Raw genomic sequence first — 25,058 nt, forward strand, 5'->3', positions numbered from 1 at the left:
CGATGAGTTGTTGACTTTGGTCTTGACTTGAGTCTAAAAATTTAGATTTACAGGTTTTTTCTAAATATTACCTTAGAGTTCGATTTTAAAAATATAAAAAAATACCTAAGTAGTATAGTATAATCCTTCAGATTAGGTAGTGTTATTGGTTCCAAACGCGAATTATGTCATATTTCGTACCTATTACTTCCTTATTAAAAATATGTACTAATACAACTAACTAGGGTTTTCGATTATCTCAGACTCATTTTAATAACTTACTTTAATCCTTGCTTAATTTACTTAATCCTAACATAACAGAGGCTTATTTTATTGATAAGGCATTCGATGGTAATATGCTAGTAATTTTGAGAATTCAACTAGCAGCTTCTCTAACGGATGTTGGCACTTAGTAAACATCAATTTCATTCCGTATGTAAACATTTCAATGTGATGGCCAACTCTGCAAGTTCAAAATTGTTTTTAGAACAATCAAAGCTGTTCAAAGACAAATGACAATGGTATTTAGTGCTTCAAAGAACCCGTCTCTTGTTCCCGTTCCTGTTATACTCACTGCGAGTCAAAATATTCGTGTTGATCCTTTATAGAAATAGAAAAACGAAGATAAATATATACAGAGAAGTCAAAGGTACCATTACAGACTAAACTGGAGGCCACTGCAATGCACGTCACGGCGTCGTACGGCAAAATGAAGATTGACACTCTCACAGCGGGCGTACGCTGCATGTAAGTAGTAGATATGTTTCATGGCTCCTCTACGCGATGGCCCATCATGCTGGCCCACTAAGATGGGCCAGCGCGCGGAGAGCGCAGTGATGGTGAGTGGCTTAGGGCGCGGCGGGATGGCGATGGGATGGCCACGGTGTCAGTTATTCGTCCGCACATCAAAGGTCTACATCTACATGTGTCCCATTCCAAAACTATACCGTGCAGTTGCGTTTCAACCATCGCATGGCCATCTCGCTGGTCCAGCGCTGGGCCATCGTGCATAGGAGTTATCACCATCGCATGGCCATCTCGCTGGTCCAGCGCTGGGTCATCATGTAGAGGAACCATCAGACTAAGAAATGGCGGGGGCGTTGCTCGCTTTTGTAGCGTAAGTAGATAGTTCAACGTCGACATAGTGGATTTCCGCCATTACATGATCAGAAAGATACGATTATCATTAAAGATACAATTATCTTTAGCAGATAAATAAGTACTAATGTTAAAAAAATCACTAGCAAGTCACTGTCGTATCTCCATCAATATCAGCATAATCGCCAATAATCTTTGCCACCACATGTCGCAGCGGAAACTTCATAATCAACAATTCCTTTTTTACAACACACATGTGCAAGACCCCGGCGTTGCTGCATTTTTCTATTTTCTCGTCTCTTCAAAGTATAAAACGGAATCCCAGGGAGATCCGATCCGTAGTTCGGCGTCGGTGGCGTCTAAATTAAGATCGCCTTCGGCCGGCCTCGGCACGCCAAGATGCTCGCGCGCACACAGAACCGCCTCTCTACAAAAACCAAACGTAGTACATATTATATTTTTTTCTCGAATTCGAATTTTCCCAACGTAAAACGAAATTTAACTGTGATTTGTGATAACTTCTCTAGTAAAAAGACATTGTTATAATGGTGAGTTGCGTTGAAGTGTTATGAGATGTTTTATAAATAGAATTCGCATGATCTTGAATTTTATTGGTCCCGTCTAGTTTCAACTACAAAATGCCCGCGTGATATTACTATTCGAACTCTCTATCTTCTTTTTATTTTCTAATTGGCATTTTTCTCATTTTCAGTCTGTGAAGTGAAATCGAAGTGTAATTTCTTTTGAAAAGTGAAGACGGCTTAGCAAAATGAAGTTCACAATAGATGTATTGGGCATATTTCTAAAAGTAGTAATTAGGGTAAGTGTTAATTTTAAGAACTTTAATTTTAAGAAATTCTTGATTGAGACTAGCTCTGATTTATACGATAAATACAACATGTGAATATTACCACAGTAGAGTTACCTTAATTCTATGTTATCAACGAGTATTTTCATATGTATAATTTGGCCAAGGTAATGGGAACGCTTCCGCGTGGTCACAGTGAATACGCTGGCATACAAATTAAGTATAAAACGTCATTACACAATCCATATGTTAGTATTGATATTAACTGATTGTTTTGACAATATTGATGATGAAATATCAATGGCTACCTTTTTGGCAACGCGGTGTAGTTTATTTTTGTTAATAAATATATTATTAGGCGATGATTTCATTTACATTGGAATGCAAATAAATATGCCGTGACCTTTTTAATTGATATACTCCATGCATAATATGTAGATAAGGTATCGTTGGTAAAGCATTCTTAAAAAACTGCTATTAAAATTATGCTAGGAGTTTTCTTTGATCGCTATTGAGTATAAAAAAAGTTATAAACATCAACATTTTTGTCGACGTTGAAACAATTATGCGTTATTAAGTTAATAAACCATCTTTGATGTCAGATTGCATAACAATCAGGACGTTTATTCTCCTGTTAATACTTTTGGCGAGCGTCCAAAATATACAATAATGAAAAGCATAATAACTCGTATGGAACATAATTCTTAAATTAAAAGAAGATTTTTTCTGTAGATTGTTTTTTGCATCCGTCATTCTACAGTATCTATATATTAGGTCTGTATATTAACAAAAAAACTTAGCATAAAGTTTTATAACTTTATGCTTGTTATGAGTTATACCAACAACTAGTTGAAAGACCTAGCCTAAATGATTTTTTTGTTAAAATTTATTCCGTAGACTTGCTAGTTGCTTTAGTAAATCTTTAGGAAGCTTTGTCAACTTGGTTTATTTACCGCTTTAGCAAAGTTGAGTTTAGCTGTTTCATTTAGGAAATTTATTTATTTAAACTTCATTGCACAAATTTACAAAAAAAGACTACAAAGGCGGACTTAACGCCTTAAGGCATTCTCTACCAATCAACCATTGGGCTAAACAGAGACACTTAGTTTGGTGTAGGATTGCAAAAAAATTCGTTCCCAAACTTACCAAGTTTGTTTTCCGCTTTAAGTAAATTCTAATGTTTGAAATCATAACATACTGTAACACTTAATCTGAACATACAATATTATAAAATACAAGGGCATAGGGCCTAATATAAAATAAATAAAATAAAATGTGGGAACCCTTTTAGGCAGTTTTTTTCGGGTAGCTACTCAAATAGATATCAATGTTTAAAATACGAAGAAGAACGAGATCAACGATTAACAAAAAAAAATAAGCTCAACTCATAGTTCGACATCCGTATAAAGTGAAGTTCAAGTTCAATAGATGTGGCAAATAATGTAAACAAACCAATTTCCCTTCAATACTTCGTAATACACAGTATATTTTATTTATGTCAAGCCTTCATTAAAATATATATTAAATCTTTAAAGCAAGAGTGAATAGGCTACTACTGAACCGGCTCCATCTTAGGCCCTGTCTTCACTTTCCATCACTAGAGCCAATCACCGATCAGTTTTTAATAATAATAAAAAAAAATTCAATGAAAACAAGTTTTGTATATTTATATGTCAAATGTTAACAAAATATTTGCTTACATTTTTCGCCATTTCTATTGAACTCTTACTTACCCCATTTCTTCTTACTTCAAAGTTCCAAAATTCCAAATACTACTTCTGTCGATCTTCCTAAAACCCATTACAATCCTTCAAAGGGATCAGTCAGATCCGGCCAATTTACGAGTAAGTTCATCCGGCGTTACCCGGTTGGGTTATCCGGACGAGATCTGTGTCGGATATTACGGATGTAATAATGGGAGAGCACGCGTTTAGAATTTAATTCTTAAAGTATGTATATGGTTGAAATACATCCGTATTAATTCTAATATAAATTGATTTCTAAAATCTTCTACTCTTAAAGAGATATTTTTAAGAGTTGAAGTAGTAGTAAGTTTCTGGACTAGTATTTTTTATACAATTTGGTGTTTTACGATCCTTTTGAGAAATTCTTATTATTAAGTTTGACATATTCTATAATAATTCAATGTCTTTTTAGGAACAATAATAACTCCATCAATAAATTGCTCTGATATTTAGATTAAGATGATATTTGTAAAACTTGACAATTTAAAAGTTCTTGTTGCTAGGCCTATTTGAATAAAGACTAATTATATAGACTAAGACTTTAAACGCTAATCAACCGACAATATATAAGTACCTATTCAAGTTATTTCAATTCTACTACGATTCATTTATCAATGAATATTCACATAAATGTACGCAATATTCGTCACATAAATTCCTTTAAATACCGGCTGCATCTGCCGATCTTCCTGAAATCCCTTACAATCCTACAAAGAGATCAGTCAGACCCGAGAAATTTCATCTAGCGTTACCCGGATCGATTATCCGGAGGATATCTCTGCTGTGTCGGATATACTTACGGATGTAATAGCAAGTGAACACGCAGCGTCAGAATATGATCTTACGTATAAGGTTCGTATAACAGATATATATTGCTGGCTTCTGTTTGCGAGCATGCATAGTAGCAAAGAGAATTTGAAATCTTTAAATTCTCTTTGATAGTCGGCCGCCGTGCAGCGGGAAAATGGCGATATTACTGTCAATATCTTAGATAAATCGAGAGTATTTGAATGCAGCAACCACAACTCAATGGGGAAAGCAACTGTCAAAATTACATGGATCTTAAGAGTCCGCAGCAGAATTTTACCTTCCCATTTTAAAACTACGTGTTGAATTATAATGAAACTTTGCAGTTTCACATACAATGACATGAGTCACATGAGCTATATGAATGAACTAATGAAAAAATTGCTTGCTGCTAGCGGTAGACATTTGGCAGAAATTATCTTCCGTATACAATTGCCAACCCTGAGTAATATATTTCTGAAAAAAAATGTAATATATTTTGCACTTAATATAATTAAAATTTAAAAACAAAATGTATCACTCTTACTTGCCCACCCTATGTTATGTTATATTATGTTGAGAGCCGAGGAAGGACATAGGATAGTTTTCATCCCGGAAACCATCCCTGAAGAGGGTGAAAAGGGGGGAGAAATTTACTATGGTATTACTTATTTCACACAAATATGGTCGTGGGTAAGAGCTAGTACCTATATGAATATAATGCACCGTTTGGATTCTGTGTGTCATCTACAATTAGTTTTCACCGGCGGCCGTCCCCATCAATCAAGAAAATTGACAGTGGCACCACCCGTTTCATGCAACACGCTGCAATGCATATTGCAAATACGCGCAGCTGAGTCACTTTATTTAAAATTGTACCTACTTTTTCAGATTTGGGACTTTTACTGTTGTGTGTATGTATGTATGTATGAATGTATTATTTGCACAGAATAAGTAGGTAGATACAGTAGTGTCTTAGGTGGTTAGTGACAATTGGTTGTTTATTCTGCTATTTGTATTCTGTTATTGCTACTCAGTATCATTAGCTCTTTCGATTCTAATGTAAGAAAAAAATGCCCTAAGATTTTTATTTTTATTCCGTTACTGTTTTTCATATACTTTGTACGGCGGTAACGGAATGGGAGAACGAAAACTGTAGGTATGAAAGTTTTGTGACTCTTTTTTCACATTTAGGATCGAAAGGGCTCATGATTTTGGGTAGAAAGTAACATTAAAAAAAAAACTGGTGTACTACTTTAAATAAAGTGGACGAGGTGCCTAGCCAAGATGCCAATCGTTTGCGGTACGACAACGAAACGCTATCTGTCTCTCTATCGCACTAATATGTAAGAGTGAAAGCGTATCGCTATCGTAGCGCAAATTGGCATCTTGGCTAGGCCCCCTGTTATGTTATTTCAGTCCAAATGCACCTTTACGAACATTCAAACAATGTGTAACTTTGCGGCTACAACAATTGCAGGTGCATGTATAACCAAACCTTCACGAAAAGAGCGTACTCTCACCTTAGAGGCTGGCAATGCACTTGCAACCCCTCTAGTGTTGCAGGTATAGGCCGTTTGCCTCCTCAGTCAAAAATTGTAGGTACAGTCAGCAAAGAAGTTGCTGAGCGGGCGAGGTGTTCAGAATGAACTGAACACATCTTTATTATTTAGAGAATAAGAGCGTTTGAAGGTCATTTTATACACCCGCTTAGCACTTCTGCTGCTGGCTCTATAACCCTTTATAATTTAAACCTTATAGACATAAGGTTGTCAGAAATTATGCAAAATTGAACCCTATCACTTTGAAATAAAGTTCAAAATCAGTTGGGAAATATATTCCCTCTGCCTTAAGGCATAATCCATGTGAGTACAATATGACGTCTTGTCAAGTCTGTTTTGGGCCAAGGCGGAACTTTTATGATTCGGGCAATTTATGTTCTGATGTACGGGGAAGACAAACAAATTATATCCAGCTTGGTACGAATGTAGTATGATACCCTTGGGTATGGTGCTTTACGTACATTAGCCTCCGCCTCTGGGTTGAAAGGTCAGATGGCAGTGGCTTTAGTAAAAACGAGCTTACGCCAATTGTTGAAATTAGTTGCGAACGGGCCCTAGACTACCATGAGCCGTGGCAAAATGCCGGAACAACGCGAGGAAGATGATGATGTTTTTGTGAACTAAATATGACTAATCCAAACGGTTAGCACTTTGCTCATTTGAACTACCCATGGATTCAGTATTAGGTGTTGGCATGCGTTGAATCGTCGCAAACCGTCAGCCGCTACAAACAGATTTGTCAGCCAGGCGTCCGTGTCAGTGACGATATTTGTGAAGTATCAGGATCGCTATTAATATTAATATTTTGAGAGATGTTGCATTAGGTTAATCTTTATAATTACTCTGCAGTGCCGTCCAAACAGCGTAGGTGGCCTAGCGGTAAGGGCGTGTGGCTTGCAATTCGAAGGTGCATGTTCAAACCCCGGCTCGTACCAATGAGTTTTTTAGAATATATCTACAAAATATAATTTTTTGATATTTACCAGTCAATTTTCGGGGAAGGAAAACATAGTGAGGCCACCGGACTAATTCCAATAAGGCCTAGTTTACCCTCTGGGTTGAAAGGTCAGATGACAGTGGCTTTAGTAAAAACTAGTGCCTACGCCAATTGTTGAGATTAGTTGCGAACGGGCCCTAGACTACCATGAGCCGTGGCAAAATGCCGGAACAACGCGAGGAAGATGATGATGTTTTTGTGAGCTAAATATGACTAATCCAAACGGTTAGCACTTTGCTCATTTGAACTACCCATGGGTTCAGTATTAGGTGTTGCCATGCGTTGAACCGTCGCAAACCGTCAGCCGCTACAAACAGATTTGTCAGCCAGGCGTCCGTGTCAGTGACGATATTTGTGAAGTAATAGGATCGCTATCAATATTAATGTTGTGTATACTTCAATTTACCATAGATTTAGTTTGTAAATGCATGCTACATGTCCTCTGTAGCTATTTGTATGCCATGTGGCGAAGCATAGTGGTACTTTATTATAAATTTAAGACCTACTGTATATACCTATGTTTAACAAATAAAGAATTTGGAATTTGGGAAGAATAGCTTTGCGATCCTAGCGAAATAAAGGTACTTTTTCTATGAAATTGCATATCGGGAGAAAGTGTTTTTTCATTAAGTAAACCTTAACAAATCACTTTGATTTTGATGTCAATCGCTTCAGCATAATATATTCTAGGTTTATAGGTTTCGCTTTAAAATTTATTTTTTGTAAGGATTGCAAATTTTGAATTCTCTTTTTGTATGGACGATAAGGTGGTCTATAATATTGATATTTTGAGAGATGTTAAAAAACAAAAAAAGATGTTCATTAGGTTATTTTTTATAATTACTCTGCAGTGCCGTCCTCAAACGTAACTATCATATAAAAAACAAAAAAAAAACTATTGAACTACACAAGTACGGTTAGCATCAAAAGTATCGGATCTGACAACGCATCAAAAGTATTTTATCTAATGTGTCAACAAAAAGTGATATCCATCAATATGTATTACAATTAACAAAATACTTTTATGAGTGTAATGTAAAGTTAAATATCTATATAGAAAAGTATTCCAGGGTGGCAGATACTTTCGACGTGTTGTTTCATACGCTATTATAGATGCTGACTGTACGAGTATAGTCGCCATCAGATATATCAGAGCGGCCACGGTGCTCACAAATATCTGAACACGCCTCTATTGCCAAGACGTTAGAGTGCGTGTTCAGATATTTTTGAGCACTTCGGCCGGTCCGATATATCTGATGGTGACTATACCACTTAATTTAGCAAGCTAGTCAACTTAGTCGAGCGGTGGCCGTTGTCTTAGAGCCACGAGTTCAAGTTTCATTTGATGTGGTGATTCAATTATATTCAAAAAGTTTCTCGATATATTATGGAGTAGATCTACAAGGACCTTTTATTTGACCCAATTAAGAGGCTGTCAACACCCAATGTCCTTGAAATTGATGTTACTTAAACAGTTTTTTAAGAAAGGCTATTTGTTTTAGTCAAGTAAGAAAAATATATGTTCATATTAATTATATTTCAAAGACCGTGGTCGTACTCGATACACGATTGAACGAAATCGGCTCGATAGAAAATAATTGCAAAGATTGGTCTTAAAATCACAATTAAACGGTTTTATGTCTTTATTGTTTTGACTTATGGGTCGGCAATTAAAATCACAATTTCAAAACATTTATATCTAAACCTTGGTCGAGTTAAATATTACACTAATAATCCACTTCTTTTATTTAAATTTTTATTTTTCTTATTATTCCCTTGCGCAGGCCCAGTAACATGCGACACTGCTATCTCATTTACTCCGATACAAATAGTCAGTGTGCGCGCTTTAGGTATTGACAGCCTCTTAATGTTCAATGTTATTATTATTAGGCAATATTATTGTACCCGTCAATCCTGTCAAAACATCAACACTGCACCAAATGCACGCTCAAAGGCATCAGTCGAAACTGTATCGTTGCCATAAACGGTTTCAACATCAATTCTATCCCAACACGCTACGATCTAAATTAGCTTGCTCATTGTAATTAAATGTTAATTCTGACGAGAAACTAACAGACACGGACACGAATGCAGTTGCGTTTACAAATTGGTTACAGGAACTATGCTGGAATGGTTGAAAGCATCGTAGTGGGCAAAGTTAGGGCCATGACGTGTGATAAATGTTTACAGTATTGAGGTCAGTGAACCCTTAGCTTAGTTTCTTTATATAAAGGAACTTACCTTTTTCAATACTAAGCCTTGCTTGAGCTTGAGAAATTGTTCATCAGCAAATAACTTTCGACCTAATGAAGTGCACGGAACTATTGGTAGGTGGGCGATTCTAATATACAATTTTAACAGATCGGAATTAAAAAATGCGCTGCATGAACTTTGAACAATTTTAATAATACAAGGACGGGCGTACATGTTTGTGAAGCATTTTTTCTTGACCGCATTGATCATAATTTCAACGACTACGTTACGTGTCCGTCTTACGAATTTTCAATCTGTCGAATCTGTCGGTCACGTAACCTGTCGCGAGTTTAACATTTTTTCCCCATTCCAAAAAGTGCACAGCGCCGCTAAAGAAGTTTTCACTTCAAAAAATTGAGGATATCCGTTGTGGTATCAGAAGTGCTAAATCATTTACATTTACCGTAAGTACAACATCCAAGCAGTGTTCATCTAACGATGAAAATTTTGGCAATTATAGGAACCGTGCGCGTTGGAGGGTCTGCCATCTTGTGGTCTGAATGAGAACCATAAACATGTTTTCTTGTGCATAGGTTCTTCCATCTTATGGACTACATCGGAACAATAAACATAACATTTACGCCTCGCGCCAAAAATCTGACGGCTCCTGTGCTGCCTCCTACAGTTTATGCACGCTCCCTATCTTATTTGCACTAGCATACCATTTATTTAGAATTTGTATCCAAATTAATGTGATGTTTTTGGTAGGATAATAACAATGTATAGGTACTTTGTGCATTTCAAGGGTTCCTTTTTAGGGTGCCGTACCCTTAGGGTAAAACGGGACCCTATTACTAAGTCTCCGCTGTCCGTCCGTCCGTCCGTCTGTCACCCGGCTGTATCTCATGAACCGTGATAGCTAGACAGTTGAAATTTTCACAAATGATGTATTTCTGTTGCCGCTATAACAACAAATACTAAAAAGTACGGAACCCTCGGTGGGCGAGTCCGACTCGCACTTGTCCGGTTTTTTAGAGAAAACACCGTAATTTTAATTTCGATTTGTTGAAATCATATTTAGATAAGGTCAGATGGGGTAAAATAAACAGTAATGAGGGTTCCCTACAAGTTTTTCTTTTGCCCCGGTATTTCTCTTACCACGTCTAACTTTATTATGGAATCGCCCAGGTGTGAAAACGTGAGAATCTACTTAGAGAATGAGCTAATTTCAAACTCGATGAAAGGCGCCTCAGTTATCGGATCTCGATCAAACTTGTGCAATGAAGATATTGATGAAAAGAAGTCTTCGTCTGATCAAAAAATAAATGAAGAATTGAACTTTTTCATTCACCTAACTACAAGTGGTAGCTACATTACTTTACTTTTATATTTAAATAATATAAAACTAAATATTAACCCAAATAACTATTATTTGAATAAAACTCCCACCCGACGAAACCTACGTTGCGGATTTGAATTTGTCAATTAGTTTGTAAGCATTATTATGTGCAAATTTAGAAATATAATTTAAAAACGCAGAGAAAACCAAATATAACATTAGTAGTTATACTTAATTACATCTTGGTGTGGACAGCGGATTTACGGAACTTAAAACACCTAATGATCATCATTTTCATTGCGTTGTCCCGGATTGTTGCCATAGCTCACTGTGAGCTTGGGTTCTGCGCGGCAAAATCAATGACAAATCGAAATCAGATTTTCAATATACCCATAAGGATACGAGTATAAAAACTATAACCATCTATCTCATTTTAGCACGTATGTTATCGAACGAGAGAGCGATACGAAGTGAAATTCTTATAAACAACTTGGAACACACGGCTGGGGCTAGGGGCACGTCCCGGCATTTCGATGTTTTTAAGCTGAAGTTTAGTATCAGAGGATAACTTAAGTAAATTTGTTCTAATTTAAATGAAATGGGGTAAACGCGTAGTTGAGGGCATTATATTTTAGTCATTATTATGAGCAGGCTCGATCAAGGGGTTATAAAGCTAGAGGAGCCTACCTATAGAAGGCCAAAAAACTATTTGTGAGGGGACTGGCTATTTTGGTAATTACCACAGATTTAATATCTATGGTGACTTCGAAGAGCTCCACAGACCTTGCAATAAATCGCACGCGGTTTTCAATCCTTTGCCGACTAAGTAGTTGCATTCAATTGATCTATCTTTTTGGCGAACCGCGAGTTCTCAGTTCGGGGCGAACTACTAGTTTATAATGAAATCTGTTAGCTCAAATCTGAGATAAAGCTACGAACCCAGGAATCATTTGGTTGAAAGAGACCTTACTCTAGCCACAGTAGCCACATTGATACAAATTTAGTTAATTTGCTAATACTGATATGCGTCGGAAAACTTTACAAAATTGCAAATTTTACATATAATTTGGATAAAATTCGGATACCTCTCATATTTTTATATGGGAATCGAAACATGGAGAGTTTCGATCCAAAGTTTCCTTTGTTTCCTGTAAAATTTCCCTGAAATTATCGAGAACCTTTCCAACTTTTTGGAAATTGTCCGCACATCCATATTTACGACAAATAGGTACTTCTGTAACATAAAGTAACAACATTTTAATAAGATAGCTAGCAGTAATAAATAACTTCTCTATGGGTATAAATTTACATTCAAAACATGTTCAGTTGAGTTTCAGATTTACTTCGTTATTCGAAGTATCTACAAAGTAGATGAAATGGGGTGAATAACACTTGCTGTTTACGTTGGAAAATTGGAATTTGTATCAATAAAAATATTACTTGCTTTTTATAATACCACGTCGGTGGCAAACAAGCTGACTGCCCCCCTGATGATAAGCAGTCACCGTAGCCTATGAACGCCTGCATCTACAGGGGAGTTACACGCGCTTGGGCATACCGCGAGCTACTTCCGACGTGTCACACTTACGTATGAATTAACAAGTGCGACAAAGAGGCAACACGTCGAATGTGGTTCGCAGTAGGCTCTCTGTACATTCATTTTTTGAAGAACCTCATACTGTAGCCCCTCGAGAAAATCTCGGTAGGGTGTTTAGAAAAGTCAGTCAGTCTACAGCGTTCATACTTTTCATGAAACTTGCTCGAAAAAGATCTTATTTCATGCAGGATTGAAGGACAAAGGCCTATATTGTTCCCGCGAGAGTTATAGATTGTGAAAAAAGCTATGACTCCCTAGGGGTATCAATGATTTTACCCTTAAAATAATTACGTTTATAATTTAGTATTTTTGTTCATGAAAAATATTTAATTTGATTAATTTAATAGCCGTTTGAAATATTTTTAAACAATTTTCAATTGTGGATGAACGGCGGATAGGTCTGTGCCTTCGATGCCTAACCTGTCAAAGAATGAAAATATGGCGGGCGGCGCAAGTAGAAAACGTATGAACACGCAATTTATACACTAACCCACTTATTGATAAACGTGTAGGTACTAAAGTTATGATGCCGCTAATAATCGTTTGTCCCTTTCCGACGTATTGGTATGATGGAAAGGGACAAACGATTATTAGCGGCATCGTAACTTTAGTACACGTTTATGAATAAGGGGGTAAGTAATCAATGTGTAGGTAAACTTGGGGCCTACTGCGAACACCGAAATTTGCAAATTTCGGGCATCTTTCCCTCTTACTCCAATTAAGGCGTGATTAAGATAACAGAGAAAGATGTCCGAAATTCGCTAAAATCGGTGTTGTGGTTGGGCCTCTGGCCCCATTGTAAAGGCCAGCCACACTTATCAGTATGGTACACTTACCGTATACAGGTGGATTGTCAAAAAAAAAGTTTGAAGCCACAGTAAATAGGCCAAAGGTTTCTATTAGATGGCGCCACTTTTCGATATTTAACAAACTTAACACATATCAGTAGTCAAATAGCGTTCTAAAAGTTCCAATCTTGTGTCGAAAGATGGCAGTAAATTTACTGTGGCTACAAAGTTTTCTTTGAAAATCCACCTCTATTGACCCGTATTAACTTAGTGCAAACTTCGGTGAATTGTTATTTTTACCTTGGCCACTAACTACAATGTCTACATGACTTTTTTGACATATTCTATGAATCGTTATAAAACGATGTTTTAATATTAAAAATCTACTTCAGACCTACAGACGTTACAACAAATCGCATGCAATTTAAGGTACTTGCTGGCTAGATAGTATCATTTATTTATTTAGTTTAGTTTAGTTTAGTAGGTGTAGTTAGTATTAGTATCCTCATGGCATTCTGTTCGCCTTTTGTATTATATTAAGTTTTTCTTTTGTGCAGTTAAAAGAAAAATAGTAGCAACGAATTCAAGTGATCGACCAATTGCCTTAAGAGTCCTTATTCCTACAGACGAGCGTATTTTGTAAAATGCTTCATTTTTCATTCAAGATTACGACGTAACTATTAGTATTTATTCAAAAACTGGTAACGTACTTAAATAATCGTTTCCTAAACTAGCGGCTCCAACAGTTCAAATTTTCATTTTCTCTTTTAAACCTCTTTTTTAATGAGTTTTTTTGGGAGTCTTTTCCAAATTTTGCAGTGAGATGTGGCGTTTCGGTTCTCAATTTTGCTGTAAACAAGAATCATTTGGTACATGAATGACTACAATTTGATTCAACATATCTCGTACGAGGGGCTGGAATGATTAACAATCGAAGATTCATTTGAAAAAACTGATAAAATACCTTCCGAATTTTCTTCATTTTTTTGGCGAAAACAGGGTGGTATTATATTTTTTTTTCCGCAAATTGTACGCATATTTTGCTTTAAAAATAATATTATAGCAAACTGTAACTTAATGTTAACCTATAAAAAAAAAATCATAACTGTGGGACCTACATTGCCGTAAATTTATATTTTTTTTAAACACGTATAAATCACGCAGCAGCGACGCCCCGCTCTCAGTCCGCGCGGAGCGCGCTTAGAGGACGGACCTGTGCTCGATTGTCAGGCATTCGTTGCGATCGTAATCAGCTACGGAGTTCCGAGAAGTGCTATATACTGCGATTAGAAAATCTTAATAAAAGTTCATTTTTTACACTATGCTTAACAGACTCTCGCTTATTGATGGATTTTCAGTGGTCCTTTTTTTTAATACTACGTCGGTGGCAAACAAGCTTACGGCCCGCCTGATGGTAAGCAGTATCCGTAGCCTATGTACGCCTGCAACTCCAGAGGAGTTACATGCGCGTTGCCGACTCTAACCCCCTCCCGCCCCTCGTTGAGCTCTGGCAACCTTACTCACCGGCAGGAACTCAACACTATGAGTAGGGTCTAGTGTTATTTGGCTGCGATTTTCTGAAAAACGCATTTTTACTTGAAATTACGTTAGGGTTTGCATTTGCATTATTATTTTTGACCCGGATGAAGTCCAGGGTCTCATGATGGAGTCAGGAGTAGGTCACTAGAACTCCTAATCTACTCATTATAATTCCATCGTATTTGGGCTCAATAGATTTGCCCTGACGAGTACCATCGTTCTAAATGAAGTCCAGGGTCTCATGATGGAGTCAGGAGTTGGTCACCATAATTCCTAATCTACTCATCATAACTCCATCGTGTTTGGGCTCAATAGATTTGCCCTCACGAGCACCATCAATCTAGATGATGTTCAGGGTCTCATGATGGAGTCAGGAGTTGGTCACCAGAACTCCTAATCTACTCATTATAATTCCATCGTGTTTGGGCTCAAAAGATTTGCCCTGACGAGTACCATCGATCTAGATGAAGTCCACGGTCTCATGATGGAGTCAGGAGTTGGTCACCAGAACTCCTAATCTACTCATCATAACCTCATCGTGTTTGGGCTCAATAGAGTTGCCCTGACGAGCACCATCAATCTAGATGAGGTCCAGGGTCTCATGATTGAGTCAGGAGTTGGTCATTAGAACTCCTAATCTACTCATCATAATTCCATCGTGTTTGGGCTCAATAGATTTGCCCTGATGAACACCATCGATCTAGATGAGGTCCAGGGTCTCATGATGGAGTCAGGAGTTGGTCACCAGAACTCCTAAACTACTCATCATAACCTCATCGTGTTTGGGCTCAATAGACTTGCCCTGACGAGCATCATCAATCTAGATAAAGTCCAGGGTCTCATGATGGAGTCAGGAGTTGGTCACTAGAACTCCTAATCTACTCATTATAATTCCAACGTGTTTGGGCTCATGAGATTTGCCATGACGAGCACCATCGACCTAGATGAGGTCCAGGGTCTCATGATGGAGTCAGGATTTGGTCACCAGAACTCCTAATCTACTCATCATAACTCCATCGTGTTTGGGCTCAAAAGATTTGCCCTGACGAGTACCATCGATCTAGATTAAGTCGAGGGTCTCATGATGGACTCAGGAGTTGGTCACCAGAACTCCTAATCTATTCATCATAATGGTAATTTGATGGTGCTTGTCGGGGTAAATCTATTGAGCCCAAACACGATGGAGTTATGATAATTAGATTACGAGTTCTGGTGACCAACTCCTGACTCCATCATGAGACCCTGGACTTCATCTAGATCGATGGTACTTGTCAGGGCAAATCTTTTGAGCCCAAACACGATGGAATTATAATGAGTAGATTAGGAGTTCTAGTGACCAACTCCTGACTCCATCATGAGACCCTGAACATCATCTAGATTGATGGTGCTCGTGAGGGCAAATCTATTGAGCCCAAACACGATGGAGTTATGATGAGTAGATTAGGAATTATGGTGACCAACTCTTGACTCCATCATGAGACCCTGGACTTCATCTAGATCGATGGTACTCGTCAGGGCAAATCTTTTGAGCCCAAACACGATGGAATTATAATGAGTAGATTAGGAGTTCTGGTGACCAACTTCTGACTCCATCATGAGACCCTGAACATCATCTAGATTGATGGTGCTCGTGAGGGCAAATCTATTGAGCCCAAACACGATGGAGTTATGATGAGTAGATTAGGAATTATGGTGACCAACTCCTGTCTCCATCATGAGACCCTGGACTTCATTTAGAACGATGGTACTCGTCAGGGCAAATCTATTGAGCCCAAATACGATGGAATTATAATGAGTAGATTAGGAGTTCTAGTGACCTACTCCTGACTCCATCATGAGACCCTGGACTTCATCTAGATTGATGGTGCTCATCAGGGTAAATCTATTGAGCCCAAACTCGATGGAGTTATGATGAGTAGATTAGGAGTTCTGGGGAGTTCTGGTGACCAACTCCTGACTCCGTCATGAGACCCTGGACCTCATCTAGATCGATGGTGTTCGTCAGGGCAAATCTTTTGAGCCCAAGCACGATGGAATTATAATGAGTAGATTAGGAGTTCTGGTGACCAACTCCTGACTCCATCATAAGAACCTGGATGGACTTCATTCGGGTCATAAATAATAATACAAACCCTAACGTGATTTCAAATAACACTGAAACTCTATAGCACTAATGTGCGCAAACGATTGGCATCTTGAGGCAGCATGGGTGCGTAGCCACCATGCCAATCGATACGACAACGAACCACTATCTGTCTCTCTCTCGTACTAATATGCACAAACGATTGGCATCTTGGCTGGGCAGCATGGGTGCGTAGCCAACATGCCAAACGTTTACGATACGACAAGGAAACACTATCTGTCTCTCTATCGCACTAATATGCGCAATCGATTGGCTTCTTGGCTAGGTATCATGGGTGCGTAGCCAACATGCCAATCGTTTACGATACGACAACGAAACACTACTGTCTCTCTATCGCACTAATATCTATTCGCAAACGATTGGTATTTTGGCTAGGCACCAAGCAAGTGTGTGGCCAACATGCCAATCGTTTACGATACGACAACGAAACACTATCTGTCTCTCTATCGCACTAATATACTTTATTTATACCTGCAGTCATTTACTAACTTCTTCATTTTCCATTGGTGTGAAAGAGACAGAATAAAGAGCAAGGGTTATAGTACACTCTGTAGTCTGTACACTTAGTAGTAGTGTACATAAAAAAAACTACTGTGCATATAAAATAAAATAAAGAGTGCCCATATGATATCATATAACACTAAAATTAATGTTGCTTGAAATTATATTGAAAACTATCAAGATTATTCTAGTCTGCATTGAAACGCGCGTCGCGTTGCCGGCGCTCGCGTACCGAGCGCCAACGCCATCTATCGAGCGTTATTTCGTGAAATCGGAGAACGCTCCAAGGATTAAGGGCTCTTAATGTATTGCGAATCGTATGCGATCGGTGACGTTTGGAAAGGCCATCATTCTGACATGTTAATTTTTTTAAATTTACTCCTTAAGAGCTTTTTGAATTTAACGAAGTAACGGTAGTTTTTCTATGAAATTCCATTTCGGGAGAAAACGTTTTCCACTAACTAAACCTTAACAAATCACTTTGATTTTAATGTCGATCACTTCAGCATAATATATTCTAGATTTCGCTTTAAAATAAAAGTTTTTTTTTTGTTTTGCAAATTTTGAAAAAAAAAGGAACATTTATAAACCTTATCTTTCATTGTGTCAATAACGTACTAAAAAATCATGGAGAATGGAAAATGTTTAGAAGTGGAAAAACGTTTTCTCCTTTTGTACGGACGATCACGAACTATACTTTGCTCTTAACATTCCAGGTAAACAAAGTAACCTTCGCCCCCCTAGTGGTATCAACCCTCTTCATCCTCCTAACGTCACTGCTGGCGCATTGCGCGCGGCGCCTGGTGCAGAAGCTAGTGAAGGAATCATTTGTTCGCGTTCTGTTAGAAGAGGCCATTGCTGCTGCGGAGTTATGCGGCTGTTGCTTTGAACTTATTATTGGTAAGTCACGTTATTAACCCAAAAGGGTTTTATTGTCAAAATTGCTTCTTATTTCTTGTATCAAAAAGATTTGATATAGAGGTGGATTGACAAAAAAACTTTGTAGCCACAGTAAATTTACTGCCATCTTTCGACTCATGATTACAACTTTCAGAACGCCATTTGACTTTTATCCTTATTATTTCAGTGATATATTTTAATTTTGTTAAATATCAAAAAATAGATCAATGGCCAAAGGTATGGCGACATCATTTCGAGCGATGGCGCCATAACCTTTTGGTTATGCCCAGTAAGATGGCGCCACTTTTAGATAATTAAAAAATTGAACACGTATCAGTAAAATAATAAGGATCAAAGTCAAATGGCGTTCTAAAATTTTTAATCATGTGTCGAAAGATACCGGTAAATTTACGTGGCTAAAAAGTTTTCTTTGAAAATACACGTCTATTTTAAATTATCTTTGCTTGTATACAATATAGGAGGAACATGGTATGTTAATTATAATTATCAAGCTTTTGTAGTTTCGGCTCTGCGTTAAGTTATTGTCCATCAACTAGCCTCTGCCGGGAATGTTAGAAGTTAGTTGAATTTTATAACTTCGCTTTGCTCGCTCGTTTGATTAGTATCGCACGTGAAAAATTTCAGACCCCCCCCCCCCCCCCCAAACTTATAACTTTTTGAAATTATAATAAATATTATATTTCTTCAATGTTTTTTGTTTTACATAAATATATAAGCGTGTACCGTGCGTAACATTATTTGCATTATGTGACGACACATGTTGAATTTTATAACAAAATCTAGGTAAATAAATATTAGAAAATAACCAACTTATTAGTATTACAATAAAAATATAAGCATATGAAAATGATCAAAAAATACAAGACCAAAAGTTTCAATTTTTTTTGCTTTTATAAATACCGTACATGTTTTGAATGTAAAAAGGAAACAAAATATTATACCACTCGTTTCCTTACATTTTATTAAAATAATATTTAACAACAATTTTCCTTGTTTTCCATAATTCAAGACGACTTTTCAGCAATCGTGACATCACAATTGCTTGCCATTTCGTGGGTAGAGTACGAGTACCATTGTCAGACTTTGACTTTCTTTCTGAGTTTTGTTTTGCTTTAATGTAATGGACCCATTTGAACCACAAAACAAACCTGATCGACTGATATCATTCATAAAAACTTGTCTTCTAGCCTATTATGGGATATACTCGTACAAACACCACATCATCCACAAAATTACAAACCCAAACCCGTTGGGGGCTGGAACACTTAGCTTATCCTGCTTTATACGATCTTAAAGTAAAACATCAAATTTAAAATCAACCCAAAAATTGCATTATATTACATGAAATTGTACCTCCGTCGTCTAATCGTTTGAAATGAGGCAAACAGTGGTACTTATAGCGCTGTATTACTGCGGCGAAGGGCGAAGACAGTCAAGACATGCTCAAAGAATCCACAAAGGAATGCCAGACGTCCATAACGAGTTCCCGTTTGTGGTCAGCTTGCAGAACTATCAAGGGGAAAGAATCTGCACCGCAAGCCTCATCGCTCTCAACTGGATCCTCACTGCTGCCCATTGCATCTATGAGGAACAATATGTTGTAAGATACACAAATTTCACCATAAGAAAAGGAAGAGTCAGAGTGGCTAAGGTGCTTAAAATAATAGTTCATCCATTTTGGATGTCAGAAACTGAACGTAACAATGATATTGGTCTTATTCAAACTACATATATCTACAATAAAACGATTGGAAGATTATCAGCTATCGATTACAAGTGCCTCATCGGTCTTCCGGTTTAATATGCTGGTTTTAGTTTGACATCCGAAGACTCGTCTGATTGGAAGGAGGATGAATTTAGGCCTCTGCAAGTGGGCGAGGCAGTGATGATACGTCCTTATAACGGTGATGATGGTCCAAATGTAGTTATTGCGCCTAAATGCTCAAATCGAAGGCAAGGTGGTCTCGGAGGTGATTCAGGAGGCCCCGTAATATACGGTAGTAGAATTTTAGGGGTGTGCATGAATATATACACTGACAGTAACATTGCGCATTACGCAGCATACCGTCAGCACATACTTGGAGTGGATTCATAACACAATGAAAATTCATGGTTATAAACTATCATAAATTAGGTACTGGTTCTAATTACGATTTAAGAATTTCGTCAATCGACTTAAAGCAATGGATTAAGTGTGCAAAAAGTGTAGAGGTTTTTAGACAGTGGAGCGTCCATAGGTTGCTGATAGTACGAGTATGCCTGTTTGTTATTAAAAAAACAACCTTGAAACGAAGGTACATTTCAACTGTGATTGCTCCACTTAAGAACTTATTTGCCGTGGAGACTTCCTCATTGAGTACGTTAGTTTCTAAAAAAGTTACGTTTTTGGAGTTCTTGGTAGTGTCGACCATTGGTTGTGAAAAAATATGGCTTTGGGCATGAAACCCTTTTCCAATAAAATGTATGATTATCCCTCAATTATTCAATTCTCCTAACATAAGACACCTATTTTACATGCATGCAAGGCTTTTCGGACAAGCGTGGACAGTCAATACGTATCCATTGCTATCAAGGAAGCCAACATTGCATCTGACTAGATCTTAAACTTTAGTAACAATGCTATCGAAGTTATGAAACCAGTCAGGGACAAGGAATGGCTTACCTGTTGCCGTAGGATAGCTGAATGCAAGCATGGGAAGAATTATAGATTTTTTGTTATCATGCGATGCGAGTATACGTATACCAAATAATATTTATACCATATTCGAAATTCCTATTGTTAAAGAGCATACATTAAGACAAAAATTAAAATAAGTATCTATATACGAACCATTGGGATTTTTTTTATTCCTAATCAGGTTATCAAAACTACAATTTTAATGCATGCAAGGCTAATTTAATTTGCCTGGCTCATAATTGGTTCACGTTATTCTCAGTTTTGAGCCGATCCGATTTTAACGGAATAAACGTTCCGGAGGTCTATTCAGATAGTATTTTCTTATAATCAAATTTTATATGTAGTTGAGGAAATCGCACTTTTGACATATTATGACAGATCATAAATAATTGTTTTTGTTAATAAAAACCAAACAATAAGAACAACAAATACGTTAATTGTATCTTCTACCACGGGATGAATAAGAAATGCCTAATGATTATTTGATATTGTCTTCCCTTGCCTTAATACAAGCTTTGTAAAGAGCAAGTGAATTGTCCCAAAAATACCCAACAATTTTTGCGGAAATATAAAAAAATATGTTTTTTTTTTTAATATAAGCATCGCTCCTTCGTTCAAAGCATATATTAAGGCAAAAGATATTTCGAATAATAATTTGGCTTTTGTTATTCTTGATTAGAATCTTTATTTGATATGTAACATTAAATTCAATTTAGGGTTAGACTACTTACATGATACTGTAATTTATGGTCAGTACATGATATATAGTTGTCGAATTGCTAACCGATAAAAATTCAATAAAAAAACCCTTTCGTAATAAACAATTGTATTTTTATAGCGATATCAACACAGGTCATGATAGAATAGTAAAAGTGATTCTGCCCCCTGCGAGATTGTGTTTGTTACTTTTTTTATGGTGTGGGCTTAAATTAATAACACATATGCAAATAATTCAGCCACCCAAACTTCATGGTAAAAAAAAACCAAATATGATCTTTCATAATTTTTTTTATTCTTATTATAAAAAAAATCAGCGTGCGTCACCTATTTTGTGCATTAACTAACGTCGTGTTCATGACATGAATTACGGGATATTTAAGGTTAACCGAGCCAAAAAAAATATTGTATTGCATTCAATATTGCCTCCGTCCATAATCGTTTAAAATGTGGCAAATAGTGGTTCTTGTAGCGCTGTGTTACTGCGGCGAAGGGCGAAGACAGTCACTCACAGTATACAAAGGAATGAGAGACATAACGAATAACGAATTCCCATTTGTGGTCCACATGCAGACCTATCAAGGGGTAAGATGGTACACAGGCAGCCTTATCGCTCTCAAGGGTTCCACCGCTGCCCATTGCATCGATGATAAACAATATGTTATAAGATACTCAAACTTCACTAAAAGAAAAGAAAGAGTTAGAGTTGCAAAGGTGCTTAAAATAATACTTCATCCAGCGTTCGTTTTTATAGGAGACGAGGAAGTATACAACGATATTGCTCTCATTACAACTACATTTATTTACAATAGGACTGTTGGCACATTGTCTGCTATCGATTACAAGACCCTTACCGGTCTCCCGGTTAATTATGCTGGGTTTGGTGCCACATCAAAAGCCTCGTACGAGTGGGAGGCAGAGAATGAATTTAAGCCATTGCAAGTGGGTGAGGTAGTGGTGATACTTCCTTATAACGACTTCCAAGGTTCATGTTTAGTTATTGCGCCTAACTGCTCAAATCGAGAGCAAGGTATCCGTGGAGGAGATTCAGGGGGTCCGTTAATATATGATGGTAGAATAGTAGGGGTGGCTATGTCGTCAACAAGTCATGATAATATTGCGCATTACTCAGCCATCAGCACAAGCTTGCAGTGGATTCATAACACAATGAAAATTCATGGTTATGAGCTATCATAAATATATGCAATGATAGATAGATACAATCTTTATTTAACCACAACTTACATGCTTTGTGACACAAACAAATAACAAGAGACAAAATGGAAATTGACAAGAGATAAATAAAAAGTAGCATACAATTTTCACACTAATAGCAATAACAATGAAGTACGTGTCTTATTTTTAGATGGAGTATGTTTACAAGAAATGTGGAGCTTTATTAACAGTGGAGCATCTATTGGCTGCGGTCGCTTAGGCGGGCTACTGCAAGCATACTCGCTTGGTTGTTAAAAAAAGACCAGCTTCAAACCGAAGGCACATTTTAGCTGTGATCGCATCATTAAAAACTTAATTGCTGTGGTGACTGTTATGTTTTGTAAATCTGGGGGTTCAGAGAAGTGCCAACAGTGGTTGTTTCTCTCTTGTAAGAAAATATGGCGTTGAACATGAAACCCGTATCCAATAAAATGTATAGTTATCCGTCTATTATTCGATACTCATTACGTTATTCCTATCAGTATTGATATCCCTATAATACAACCATAAAATGCATGCACGGCTTTTCGGACAAGCCAATACCTATTCATTGGTATCCATGAAGCCGATATTGCCTAACTGACAAACTCTAAAACTTAATTAAAAATACTATCGAAGTTATATCAAGTCAAATGGGCATGATCCTACGAAAGTAAATTTTTACAAAAGTAGAGTAACTTAATAACGAATAATTATCTACCTACATAAATATACCTCTACAACGTTCTTACCAAAAGTAGAAATAGCAAATATAATATTTGTGTAATAATGTCCTATAATATTTAATATTTATATTTATTTATTCTACTAGGCATTTTTAGATTAAGTATTCTACTCAGTTCTAAATTCAAATTTACCCAATAATTTCTAAGAACGCACTCACTCGTTTCATTAAGATACAAATTCTATTTAAAAACAAATTATAAAATTTTAGATAGTAAGTTGACTGCAGCACTTGGTTGAAGAGTTCGTGAACAAACTTAAACTTAATAATATTTTAATGAGGAGAAATTCATTTCAAACTATTTTTTGCCTTCAACTTTGGCGTGGAATATGAAAACGCCCTGAGATTAAGTTCAGTCAAAGCGCAGCGGGCCCGCTAGACTATCGGTTGGTGATACCTGTGAAATATTTTAAGATAAAATCATTATTGTCCGCCTATACTTAACTTATTCGTGTCTTCCTCTAAATAGTAAAATACTTTTTAATGCCCGCAAAATATTAAAAGAAAAGGGAAAAAAACAATTAGACACAGTGCGGAAAGAGAAGAGTCATATAATATATTGATTCCCTTATATAAGAAATATATTTACATATACCTAATAAAGTACCTACTTATGAGCAATACAAACCTAAATTCCCTAGGCCTATTTTACAGAATTTCATAAAATATTAAAATAGAAGGCCAATATGTTATATACCTGAATATGTTATATACTTTTACATCTTTATCTTTAAACTTATTAACGTTTATATTTATTTTCACAGTCATTCTAAAAAAACAGCCAAAATAAACTAAAGTTGCTCATAAATACGTGTTTATTATCAACAAGCGAAAGGAAGTACGCCAAGTAAACTGAAAACAATCCAGAGAAGTTAACAAAACAGATGTTTCTCGGCAGCAGTCCATCTGCATTTGTATATGAATAAATTATGAAACCTTGTAGCAGGAGAGATGGAGTTTAAATGTAGGCTTCATCTGTAATTGATAAAGTAATTAATGACTGATTTATTTAGTTATTGCTATCTGACCCTAATGAGAAGTTAGGCTTAATTGAAATTAATCCGGTTACCTCACGGTGTTTTTCTTCTCTGAAAAGTGATACCTACGGAGTTTATGTTCTTACTTTATCTGTTTTGTTTAAATAAATTAACGATTAATCTATTCTAATGCATGGAAGATCGGAAGCGATTTCCACGACTGCTGTCAGGTTTTCTTACGATTTTTTCATTTAATGAAAAATTTACATTCACCGTCATCAAATGATGATATAGTAGGTACACAAGCAATGAAAAATTGATTGCTACGAGCCGGGATTTCAACTCGCCACCTCCAGATTGAAAACCGCGTAGGTACCATACCAATAATGTGTTAAAGAATTATTTTCTAGTATGTACATACATATATTATTGTACTGATTATATTAAGTACTACGCCCTGGCTCTATAAAGGTCCTTCGACTTCCGACCGTTACTAATGTGATCGGATTTGAATAACCAACGAATAAACTTTCTTTCCGTACCTCGAGCTACAAGCATACCCAAGGAAACTGTTGAGGTTACGCCTCGTTTACAGTCAGAGCAGGCCAGAAAAAGTTGAGCATATTTACAACCTTGCCAAATAAATGATTTATCTATCTATCTATCTATCTATCTATGATAAACTTTGCCAATAATATGATACTTATTGAGGGTCTGGAACAACATTATGATAGCCATTTTCTACGAGTATT

General features: G+C 36.8%; 1 protein-coding gene across 2 annotated transcripts in view; it reads left to right on the forward strand.

Annotated features, from left to right (window-relative positions):
* Nucleotides 1-1,397: 1,397 nt before the first annotated feature.
* LOC133526162 (aquaporin-11) overlaps nucleotides 1,398-25,058 on the forward strand; it is a 39,779-nt gene continuing 16,118 nt past the window's right edge. The window contains exons 1-3 of one of the 2 annotated variants that reach the window (XM_061862648.1): nucleotides 1,398-1,625; nucleotides 1,790-1,897; nucleotides 17,792-17,975. In XM_061862648.1, the coding sequence (XP_061718632.1) occupies nucleotides 1,847-1,897; nucleotides 17,792-17,975 (235 nt within the window). In that variant the 5' untranslated portion in view covers nucleotides 1,398-1,625; nucleotides 1,790-1,846. The remainder of the gene's footprint in view (nucleotides 1,626-1,789; nucleotides 1,898-17,791; nucleotides 17,976-25,058) is intronic. The other variant, XM_061862649.1, reaches the window with a different exon arrangement.

The sequence above is a fragment of the Cydia pomonella genome, chromosome 16 (assembly GCF_033807575.1).
Source record: "Cydia pomonella isolate Wapato2018A chromosome 16, ilCydPomo1, whole genome shotgun sequence".
Lineage (NCBI taxonomy): Eukaryota > Metazoa > Arthropoda > Insecta > Lepidoptera > Tortricidae > Cydia > Cydia pomonella.